General features: G+C 62.8%; 2 protein-coding genes across 5 annotated transcripts in view; one reads left to right on the forward strand and one right to left on the reverse strand.

Annotated features, from left to right (window-relative positions):
- Positions 1 to 2,605, forward strand: part of CARD14 (caspase recruitment domain family member 14) — a 36,440-nt gene extending 33,835 nt beyond the window's left edge. For all 3 annotated transcript variants that reach the window (XM_053212843.1, XM_053212844.1, XM_053212845.1), the window contains 3 exons: positions 139 to 260; positions 942 to 1,057; positions 1,578 to 2,605. In XM_053212843.1, the coding sequence (XP_053068818.1) occupies positions 139 to 260; positions 942 to 1,057; positions 1,578 to 1,785 (446 nt within the window). In that variant the 3' untranslated portion in view covers positions 1,786 to 2,605. The remainder of the gene's footprint in view (positions 1 to 138; positions 261 to 941; positions 1,058 to 1,577) is intronic.
- Positions 2,606 to 2,735: 130 nt separating this feature from the next.
- On the reverse strand, positions 2,736 to 10,449 carry SGSH (N-sulfoglucosamine sulfohydrolase). Of its 2 annotated transcripts, XM_027052529.2 has the most exons (8): positions 10,300 to 10,449; positions 9,048 to 9,208; positions 7,122 to 7,227; positions 6,729 to 6,879; positions 6,278 to 6,434; positions 5,857 to 5,938; positions 4,902 to 5,105; positions 2,736 to 4,169 (listed from the first exon to the last, which is right to left on the reverse strand). In XM_027052529.2, exons 1-8 carry the CDS (start codon positions 10,394 to 10,396, stop codon positions 3,610 to 3,612), a joined length of 1,518 nt encoding a protein of 505 aa, XP_026908330.1. In that variant the 5' UTR covers positions 10,397 to 10,449; the 3' UTR covers positions 2,736 to 3,609. The 2 variants fall into 2 exon arrangements, with proteins under 2 accessions (XP_026908330.1, XP_053068822.1); XM_053212847.1 differs by lacking the exon at positions 10,300 to 10,449 and having other exon boundaries at positions 7,122 to 8,223; positions 9,048 to 9,166.
- Positions 10,450 to 10,451: the final 2 nt, after the last annotated feature.

Below are 10,451 nucleotides of genomic sequence, written 5' to 3' on the forward strand. Positions count from 1 at the left end.
GTGAAGAGCAGGGCCAGGGGTACATGGACGACACCCTAGGCAGAGGGTTCCCCAGAGCTGGGGGGGTCCGCGGGGGTGAGAGTGCTCAGGACCTCGCAGAGCTGGGTGCCTGACGTCCCCGTCCACTGTCACCTTCAGAGTACTTGAGCCAGGAGGAATACGATGCCTCCAGCCAGAGGGGGGACATCATCCAGGAGAAGGAGGCATCCGGTGGCCGCTACTGGGTGACCCGCAGGGCCATTGAGTCCCTCATGGAGAAGGTAATGGGCAAGGCTGGAAGCTGCTCTGGGGGTTTGGGGACCCATCTCCGGAGGATGGTGGTGGGACAGGGCAGGAAGGACTGGCGCTGAGATCGGAGGGACGCTGGTGGCCAGCCTGCAGGCTAGGGACGCCCCGTGCTGGTGCTCAGCTAATCTCTGGCTCAGCGTGCGGAGGGCGTAGTGCAGAAAGACCGAGCCCCGTCTCCGCCATCTGGGATCTGTTAACTTCCCTGAGCCGGACTCCTCGGCACAGGAAATTTGAGTAATATTTGTTAAAATGAGGAATAAAATGGAGATAAGCCTCCATACTGATTTAAGGCTCAAACGAATACACGAAAAGCAGCTCACCGTGAACCATGCGGTTTTATGTGGACGTGAGACGGGCAGGCCCAGCTGTGAGCCAGAGGCAGATGCCCCCCCTTCCCAACCCCCGCCCACAGAGGCTGACGGGGCCTCGGGAGGGTTCCGGCCCCCCACAAAGTCTCCTGCGACCCCAACGACTCACAGTTCCTAGATTCTGCCGATGAAACACCAAACGGACAGACCTGAAATGGTACAGCAAGTGCCCTCGCACCCAACAGGGCGCCCCCGGCTTCTCTCCCCATCGCCCCTCCCCGGTATGGGCTTCTCTCGCTGCCTCTGAGGCCGAGGACCTTGAGCCGTCTCCGCTGTCCCCTGCAGAACACCCACGCCCTCCTGGACGTCCGGCTGGACAGCGTCCGTGCCCTCCACAGGTCGGAGATCTTCCCCATCATCGTCCACATCTCCGTCAACGAGAAGGCGGCCAAGAAACTCAAGTAGGTGGGACCCCGAGGGCTGGCGGTGGGGCTGAGCCTGGCGTCACGTGCCTCCGGGCGCGGCCTGGGGTCTGGGATAAGCACCTGCAGCCTCCCCCCTGGGAGCAGCCCTGACGGTGAGGGAGGCCTGGCACCCGCCTTGACTAAGGCCGCGTGTTTGCTGGGGTACGAGAAGCTCACGGTCCAGCTGCACTGGGTGAGGACAGGAGCTGAACACCGTTACTTGGGGTGTGGCTGGGGACAAACCCAGACGTCCTGTTGCCCCCTTACCACTTGTCAGCTGAGGTTGTAAACTGGACCCCGCGTCCCACACCCGTACAGCGTCGTCCGGGGTCTGACTCCTGTCTTCCTTGTGAGGCGCTCGGACCCCCAAAGCGGCGCAGGGCATTTGTGCCGCATGGCCCGTGTGCCGGTCCCCTGGCATTCCGCGCCGGCGGTCGGCTTCCTGGGGCTCCGCGCTGGGCCGCCGCACGCAGCTCTCGCTGAGGGGTCCCCCCCTCCCCGTGTCCGGCCCGTGCAGGAAGGCCCTGCAGCGGCTCAACACCTCGGAGCGGCAGCTCCTGGAGGCGGGCAGGCAGGAGGAGGGCGAGCTGGACGAAGTGCCCTGTCTGTACAGCAGCCTGGCCCCCGATGGCTGGAGTGACCTGGAAACCCTGCTCGGCTGTGTCCGTTTGGCCATCGCAGACGAGCAGAAGAAGGTTGTGTGGACAGAGAAGAGCCCCCGCTGACGCCCCCGGAGTCCCCTCCAGAAATTGTGGGGACGTCCGAGTCCCCCCACAGGAGTCCCTGACAACGTGGCCCTGTGCGTTGAGCTCAGGGCCTCTCAGGCACAGCCCAGGGGGTGCTCACCAAACAAGCCCAGCTCTCCGGGCATTGGCTCTCCTCTCTCACCAGGGTCTGACCTTGAACTACATGCAGGGGACAATGGGCATTCGGACCATCTCCTCCTCCTCCGAGGCTCCGCGTGGTCTGGAACCAGACGCCCCGAGAACATTTCCGCAGTGGGGGCGTCTCCCGAGCCTTCCCAGAGCCAGAGGCCCCAGATGTCCAGAAAACCACCTGTCGGACCCGAATCACTGTACTTCCCTTTGCAATTCAATGTGCCAAAGGGCTTGTTCCAAAGCCACAGTGGCCGCAAGCTGGTAGCCCTGATGACCCCCATGGTCACTCCCATCCCTGCCCAGAGCAGAGACACAACCCCTCTTGTAATGTCATCCTGGCTTTCTCAGCTCCTGACGGCAGACAGGTGCCTCAGTAACTCCAATTTAGAGAGATGTGTGTATGTGCTGGGAAGCCTAGTTTCCCAGTGATGGAAACAGTATTTTCAGCGGTGCCTGGCGGTTTTGGGGGACCCGTGGGGGTCCTCGAGAAGCCTTCCACAGACACATTGCACAAATGCCATCTGGGCTCCCCCTGAGCCTGGGAACTGCCCCCCTCTAACTGGGTACCTCCCCCTACCAGCTCCTTCTCCAGAGTAAAGCACCTTTACTCCACCTCCAGAGCTCAGGAGACATTTGGGCGTGGCTTGGGCAGGGACCCCCGGGTCCCCTGACCACCCGGCCTTGCCGCCCGCGGTCACAGACTGAATGGAGTTTTCGCAGCAGCGGCCCTGAGTCTGAGTGCCTCGGGCGGTTGCTCTAGGACTCAGACCGCCATTATCGCAAATGAGGTCAGAAAATGAACTTCTCTGTATTTTACTGAAATAAAGCTTTTCCGGTGCCCTGGACCATGGCTCTGTCCTTACGCCGCCAGGATGAGGTCGGCAGGGGAGGGGAGGAAGGCAGGAGCCCACCACTCAAGGGAAAAAGCCCCCGCTTTCTGGGTCTTTCCAGGTTGAGCAGGTAGAAGCTGGGCAGGTCCGGGCAGCTACGAGCAGCAGCACGGGCATCCAGCCGGACAGAACTAACCCAAGCCACAGGATGGGGTCTTCGTGCTTGGACATTCAGAAAGGATGAGCTCTGCTCACACAGACCACAGAACGAAACTCGGCACCCGGGAAGCCTGCCACGGATCAGCAGCCTGGCGGAAACCCCGCCAGGGTCGGGAACTGGACCGTGGGGCAAAGCGAAGGACGCAAAACACGCTCAAGGGTTGTTCGAAGAGTTTTCAAGGCCAGGGATTGACACGAGCCAGACACTGGGTTCCCACATACGGTGCGGTTTGGGGCCACCGCCACCCGTGGGACACACGGAGGCCCAGCTCCTCCCGGGTGAAGGGCGCGGGGACGTCTGTGGGCTCCGAAGAATGAAGGTCTTGAGCCCCAGGTCCCAGTGCCTTCTCTTGACAGGTCCCCAGCCGAACCCAGGAAACAAGCCCCCCTTCCTGCAAGTCCTGTGCTGAGACATGACTCGGACACCAGGACGACCGCGTCCCCACTCCCACGGGCGGAGGAAGGAGCCGGGCACAGGCCCCACCACTCCCCCCTCCACGCAGTGGACCCCAGCATCAGGGAGAGCCCTGCTCAGACGGGAGGGTCGCTGCCCCTCCCTCCGCCTCAGCTGGAAAGGTGGGGACCGGGCGTGGGGAGGCCTCCCACGTCCCCCGGGCGACCCTCACAGCTCATTGTGGAGCGGCCGGCACTGGGGAGAGAGCCTCTCCTCCAGGACACCATCGGGAGCACACACCCAGGGGTCGTGGGTCTCCCACTGCCACTTGGCCAGCTGGGTCTGGAGCAGGTCCAGAACCTGGGCATAGCGTGGATCAGCGGCCAGGTTCCGGGTCTCGTGGGGGTCCTGGCTGCGGTCGTAGAGCTCCCAACGGTCCCGGTAGTAGTAGTGACGGAGGTCCTTGTACCAGCCCGTGGGCTGGCCGGCCGCGGTGCGATTCAGGAGGTCCTGAAAGGTGGGCGACACGTAGAAGTCCTGGTCGATGGGAAAGGGCATCCTGAAGTTCAGGTTGTGCACCAGGCGGAAGTCCCGGTGGTGCACGGAGCGCATGGGGTAGGCCATGGTGACCTCGTGGTGGCTCTGGCTGCCAAAGACGGTGCTCCAGAGGGGCTCTGCCTCCAGCGCCGGCAGGAGGGACCGGCCGGTGAGCCGGACGGTCTTCGAGCCAAAGATGGCGTAGCTCGGGTAAGGGATGGAGAACCAATCCAAGATGGTGGGCGTGAGGTCTGCAAAGGAGGCGGGGTCTTGGCATGAGAGCCCCCACCACGGAAGGGCTCGATCCAAGCCTTTCTGGAACGCTGCTGGGCCCCCCTGCACACCAGATCACCACCAGGGAGCCGTGCTGGGTCCAACCTGCCACTGTGGCCCCAAACCTCTAGGACGTGACGCCTTCGATGGCTTAATGAGAGGCTCCAACTTGGCAATACTGGGGCTCCTGGTAAAATCTCTCAGGTCCGTAAGGAAGCCCCCTCGGAGGGCCTCATCTGTTCTTGTCCTGTGCCGTGGCCACAGTGCTACTGAACTTGTGCTTTGGGGCCAAAGGGTGATGGGGGCCCCAAGCTGCCCTGGCCCCTCAAAGTCAGCTTCCCCGGCATCAGCAATGCAGATTCTCAGACACTCTGGGGATGTCCACGTGCACACCACGTGGACGTTCCCTAGCACTCCAGGGGGCTCTGACACTCACCCGGGGAAAAAGCAACAGTCTCAGGGGCAGCGACACCGAAGCTAGAATCCTATCTTGATGCTTACAAGCTGTGTGCCCTTGGGCAACTCACCTTACCTCTCTGATCCCCATCTGCACTTATAGAACGGGGTGGCCCTCCCTTCTCTGCCCAGGTGGTGTGGGAACCACGTAAGATAGGGGATGTAGAGCGGTGTCTGGACACGGTGATACCACTAAATTTGCCCCCTCTCTCCTCCCCCTCCCCCCCCCCCCCGTGTGAGCCGCGGAGCCATACCTAGGAGGCTCACGTAGGCCTCGCTGACCTGGCCCCAGCGTTTCGTGTGCTCCGGGGACGACACCAGCAAGGGTTCGGCGGTGCCCGGCCAGTACAGGTTGGTCCTGCCACTGGGGAAGGGGATCCCGTTGTCGGACGTGAAGATCACCAGGGTGTCATTCAGGACACCTGCTTCATGCAGCTCCTGGAGCACGAGTCCCACCCCTGGGGGTGCGGAGGGGACAGCAGAGCTCAGCCACAGACAGGCATGGAGGGGAGGGGGTGTGCGGGCACTCACACATTCCTCCGTCCACCTGTTGGATCTCTGCTGTCTGCCCCCCTCCCCTGGCCACCGCCCCGGCCCCTCACCCAGCACCCTGTCCTGGAGGGGGCCGGGGACGCCGGCCATCCCTCAGCACATCCGTGGCACCCACACGGCCGGTTTGTTTTCTGGAATCTCATGCCTGCCCCGTGTGGGTAGCAGGGACCGTACGGGGCGACGGCCGGAAGACAGGAGTCCCTCCACACTTTCTCCCTTCCCAGGTCACCACCCACTAATGGCGCCAAACGATAAAGGTTCCAACTTTCTGTAGTGGCTGAACGGCGGTCCCTGCGAAGGGAAACGAACCCGCCAGAACCTGTGAACGTGACCTCATTTAGTTAAGGGGACTTTACAGATGTCACCGTCACAGATCTTCAGGTGATCGTCCAGGTGGGCCCTAAAGCCTACGACAAGGGTCCTTATAAGGAGAGACACAGCCAAGACGTACGAGGCTAGTGAGGCCGGGCAGAGACTGGAAGGGTGCGGCCACGAGCCAAGGGACACCTGGGGCCACCAGACCCTGGAGGAGGCAGGAGGACTGTCCTGTGCCCCAGAGGCTGCAGGGGACACGGCCCTGCTGCCACGACTTCAGACCTCTGGTCCAGCACGGGCTGCAAGCTGCAGCACACCGCCGTCTGGTCTCCTGGAACCCACCTTGGTCCATGCGGCCGATGGTGGTATACTGGGCGGCTAGGTCAGCTCGGGCTGCGGGAGTGTCGGGGACGAAGTAGGGCACCTGGGGGAGCAGGTGAGGGCAAAGCCAGGGTTAGAGCACGGAGGCCGGGGGAAGGGGTGGCCAGCCCTTGAACGGCGGTAGATGAGGGCCAGCCCCCCTCCCAGGGCCCGAAATCCTGCTCCACGGTGAACGGTGGGGCCCAGAACGTCCCTGCTTCTAGACACGTTAACACTTGTTTGCCGGCCGCGCAGACGGGAACCGGATCCAGTCTCTTGTTAAACGTGCTAAAGTCACATACCCGGGGGCCCAGGCTGCCAAGCCCCCCCCCCCCCCCGATTTACGAGGCGGAAGAAGAAGGGTAAGCGAGCGTCTTGGAGACACGGCGGGGGGCTGTCCTACCACCACGTCCTGTGGGTCGTAGGCCTGGGGGGTCCAGTCTGGGATCCGCCCCATGCCGCTGTCCCCGTTGCCAAACTTCTCACAGAAGGTCCCGTACTGGGGCTGGGAGTGCCCACAGCGGTGGGGGTCGTGGAAGGCGACATACAGGAAGAAGGGCCTGCCCGGGGGGGGAGGGGCTTGAGTCTTGAGGTCAGCTGGTTGACATGCCACCTGGCTTTCTACTCTGCGGAGCCCCATTCTTCAGGCGGGAACACCCCTCGGGACCGTCCCCTCCTCTGTAACTGAAAACGTCCCCTCTCCTCTCCCTCTGACCACACTGACTTGAGTATCTGGAACTTTCTCCCCCTCCCCCGCTCCTCCACCTGGGGTCTCCAAGAATCCCAACTAAAGACTCTGGGATGTGCATCTGGCCGAGGGGGTGGGTGGTAAGGGGCTGGGGGCCTCCGCGCACCTGTCATCCTGAGTCCGCAGGAATTTCCGGACGAGCAGCTTAATTCTGGTGATGTTGCGTCCTACCTGGAGGACAGAGCCGTTCTCTTCCGTGTAGGCGAAGTCAAACGGGTACACCGGCTCGGGCCCCACGTGCTTCTTCCCAATGATGCCTGGAGGTGGGGACACGGGCCTTCCAGAGCCCCTGAGGTATCCCGTCCCCCTCCGCTCCCTTCTGCACCCCCCCCCCCAAGCTCTGCCCTGGTGTGGCCTCTAGGGGGTCAGCCCGGGCCCTTGTCCTCACGGAGCCAGGGCTCAGGGGAAAGGCCGAGGACCTCGGGTGTTCAGAGCAGGCGACACGGGGCTCGCCCCGAGGGGGCCTGTCCGGTCCCCGTTGTGGCAGGAAGCCGCTCACCTGTGCGGATGCCGGCCTGGCCGAGCAGCCGCGGCAGACTCTGCACCTTGTCGAAGGAGTTGAAGTGGTGGACGTCCTGATGCAAGCCGTACATCCCGTTCTGATGCTGCGGCAGAGACGCGCGTGACGCGGGGCCCCACCTGCCCGGCTCTCCCTGTGGCTCGTCGCCGGGCCCTCTGTGGGCCCCCTTTCGGCTCGGGCGGCCGGCACCCAGGGAGAGTTCCACGGCCTCTCCGTCTGGCCCCTACCGTAGGACGTCAGCAGGGGAAACAGCACGCCGGAGATGTGCCCCAAGGGGTGGCTTTTATTTCCTTCTTTTTTGTCTACCTGGGTTTTCCAGCTTTTTTGTTGCGAGCACATGCCACGGCGGCAAACCACTGTTAACTGGATTTTTTTTAAGCTCATTTAGAGAGAGAGAGAGCACGAGTAGGAGAAGCACAGAGAGAAGGGGGCGGGGGGGGGGGATCACAAGCAGACCCTGTGCTGTCAGCGTGGAGCCTGACGTGGGGCTCGAATCCACAAACCGTGAGATCATGACCTGAGCCAAAGGCGGACGCTTAACCCACTGAGCCACCCAGGCGCCCCGATTAACTGGATTTTTTACAGCGTAAAAAAAAACAGTCACACACGTTACAAACTGAGACTGGAAAGACGTAAGACAAGCTGGAACAGTGCTCTCCTCATTCCTATGGCCCGGACGGGAGTGCAGCTCACAGCTGCCTGAGTAACCTTCCAGGAGGTGTCTGGGTAGTGGCCACACATGGGCCGCCTACACATGGCCTTGGTCTCTCCAATGGGGACGCACAGAGCACACCGGCTCCCCGGAAGATGGTGTCTCGGGGTAACACATCGGGAGTAAGTACTCGTGCACCCGAGTTCACAGCAGCGTTATTCACGACAGTCAGGAGTAGAAGCAACCTCGGCATCCATCGGCGGTTGAACAGGTAAGCAAAATGTGCCAGACCCGCGTGACGGAACCTCACACGGTGTTTTGGCCGCAAGGAAGGGCATCCTGACGCCTGCTACGACGTTCCCGCGAGGCCACTACGCTCGGTGACATCAGCCAGTGCCCACAGGACAAACATTGTAGCAACCGCATGCACTGAGACGAATAGAATAGAAGGTACCAGGGACCGGGAGGGGCACAGGGAGTCAGCGGGCACAGAGCTTCGGTTTGGGAACACGATTAAGTTCCGGGGGTAGACAGCAGGAACGCCACGCGATAACGTGAGCGTATCTGAGGTCGCCCAGTCACACACTTAAAAAAAAAGTGACTGCAACGAGGGCGCCTGGGTGGCTCAGTCAGTTAAGTTCCTGACTTTGGCTCAGGTCACGCTCTCCCGGTTCAGGAGTTCGAGCCCCGCGTTGGGCGCTGCACTGTCAGCATAGAGCCCGCTATGTCTCCTTCCCTCTCTGTCTGCCCCTCCCCCACAGCCTTGCATGGGGGTGCTCTCAAAAATAAATGAAAAAGCATTTAAAAAATATTTTAAAAAAGAATCAAAATGGTAAGTTTTGCACTACACGTATTCTAGCACACACAATACAGAGTAAACGTTTATGTGGTAGCTCCTACCATCACTCAAGCTCCCGGGATAACAGTGTGACAGAAGTTAACCCCGGACAACCGCATGCCAGGCACCTGGCTATGCGCTTTCCATATAAAGTATGAGCTTGGCCAATCCCGTAAGAATCCCGGGAACGAGGTGTTCTCAAGACCCCATTTCACAGGGAAGAAGACTGAGGTTCGCGAGTATGTGATTTGGTCACGGTCACACAGAGCAGCGGAGAGGGCGCCCTCTAGCCCATACTCGAACCCGCTTGGCTGGGAGTGGGGAGAAGAGGGTGGGCCCATCCCCAGGGGAGGTCAGGGAGGGGCTCTCGGTGTCGGTGTCGAGAGCCCTCCTCCCACACCCCTGCTGCCCTCACCTGGGGCAGGCCAGTGAGCAGACTGGCGCGGCTGGGAGAGCAGCTGCTGACGGAGGTGAAGGCATTGCGGAAGACCAGGCTGCGGCGGGCCAGGGCATCCAGGTGAGGGGTGGCGATGGCACTGTTGTTGTAGGTGCCACTCTCGAAGCCCCCATCATCCGCTGAGGAAGGCAGAGGCAGAGGCCACGGGGGGCTGGACTCAGGACTGAGGGAGACCCGCAGTCCTGCTGTGGTGGCCTGGGCCCCTGGTGCCCAGGCACGCGTGACACCCAGGCGGCAGGACCCAAGTGGGCATTGTATCTGGGCAGGCGTGCCACCCGAGTGGGAATGCCACCAGGCACGCACAAGAACTGGGCGCGCGGTCAGCAGACAGGCATGAAACTCCGGTGGCCTGATACCGGGTGGGACTGGTACCCAGGCAGGCAGGACACCCCAGACAGAATACTCAGGTCGAGTGTTAGCGAGTGGGTGTGGCTGGGCAGCCCCGGGGCTCCGCACACCCTGCAGGAGCTGTGGTTTCTGCACCAGTGTCCCCAGCAGGGAGGAGCGGATGGGAGCCCCCCGAGGAGAGCAGCTGGATGTTACAATCAGCGGAAGGGCGGGTTGGAGGCCACAAACTTAATCAGAAAGAGTGAATCTGGCAGAGCCTCAGACCTCAAAAGAGGAAAGAACAGGGTTGTCTTGTGACAGCCCCGCTCTGGTCACCAAGTCTCGTGAAAAGCAGAGCGCTAGAAGAACTTGGGATATCTGGGAGGGGACGGGGTGGCGGGGGGGGGGGGGGGGGGGGCTGCGCTGCTCAGCCAGGAGGAGAGCTGAGCCACAGCGCTCCCGGGTCTGAAAAGGGAAGGGCAAACTTACAGGGTTTCCCCGCTGGGGAGGAGATGAGCCCCCCACCCCCCACCCCGGCCGGCCCCCAGTCGCGTCTCTGGGGACTTGGACGCCAGCTCCTTCCTCCACCGCCACCCCTCTGGGGGCTGTGGACCACCGAGCTCTGGAAGGCCACCCAGCTGCCCGAGCTGGGGACCCGCAGGGCTGGCCCTGGCTGCTGTGGGCACGCGTCGCGGTGCAGGGTCAGGGCCAGCGGCAGGAGTGGGGCGCTGGACGCCGGCCCGACCCCTGCGGAGCCCACGGTGGGCGAGGCCGCCCCTGCCTCCCTCTCCGAGGAGCCGAGCGCGAAGAGTCTGGGGCAGCAGAGAGGGCACACGGGGAGGGCTGCGGGGCTCGCTGGCGAGGGGCGCGAGGGCGCACTCACCGAGGATCAGCAGCACGTTCCGGGGGCGCGCCCCGGGCACGCGGCAGAGCCCCAGGGCCAGCAGCAGCACCCAGCAGGCCGGCCCCCGACGGCGCATGGCGGCGGCTCCGGGCCCGCCGCCCCGCCCCCGCCCGCGGTCACGTGGCACAGAC

Source organism: Acinonyx jubatus, chromosome E1 (assembly GCF_027475565.1).
Source record: "Acinonyx jubatus isolate Ajub_Pintada_27869175 chromosome E1, VMU_Ajub_asm_v1.0, whole genome shotgun sequence".
In the NCBI taxonomy this organism is placed as follows: domain Eukaryota; kingdom Metazoa; phylum Chordata; class Mammalia; order Carnivora; family Felidae; genus Acinonyx; species Acinonyx jubatus.

Bases quoted from the DNA above. Each gene is read 5' to 3' on its own strand.
- SGSH (XM_027052529.2), bottom strand. From the start codon at position 10,396: ATGCGCCGTCGGGGGCCGGCCTGCTGGGTGCTGCTGCTGGCCCTGGGG. The intron at 5,939-6,277 runs GTAGGACAGCCC...CTGCTCCCCCAG, and splicing joins ACGACCCACAGGACGTGGTG to GTGCCCTACTTCGTCCCCGA. The intron at 4,170-4,901 runs GTATGGCTCCGC...CCTCCTTTGCAG, and splicing joins GGCCTACGTGAGCCTCCTAG to ACCTCACGCCCACCATCTTG.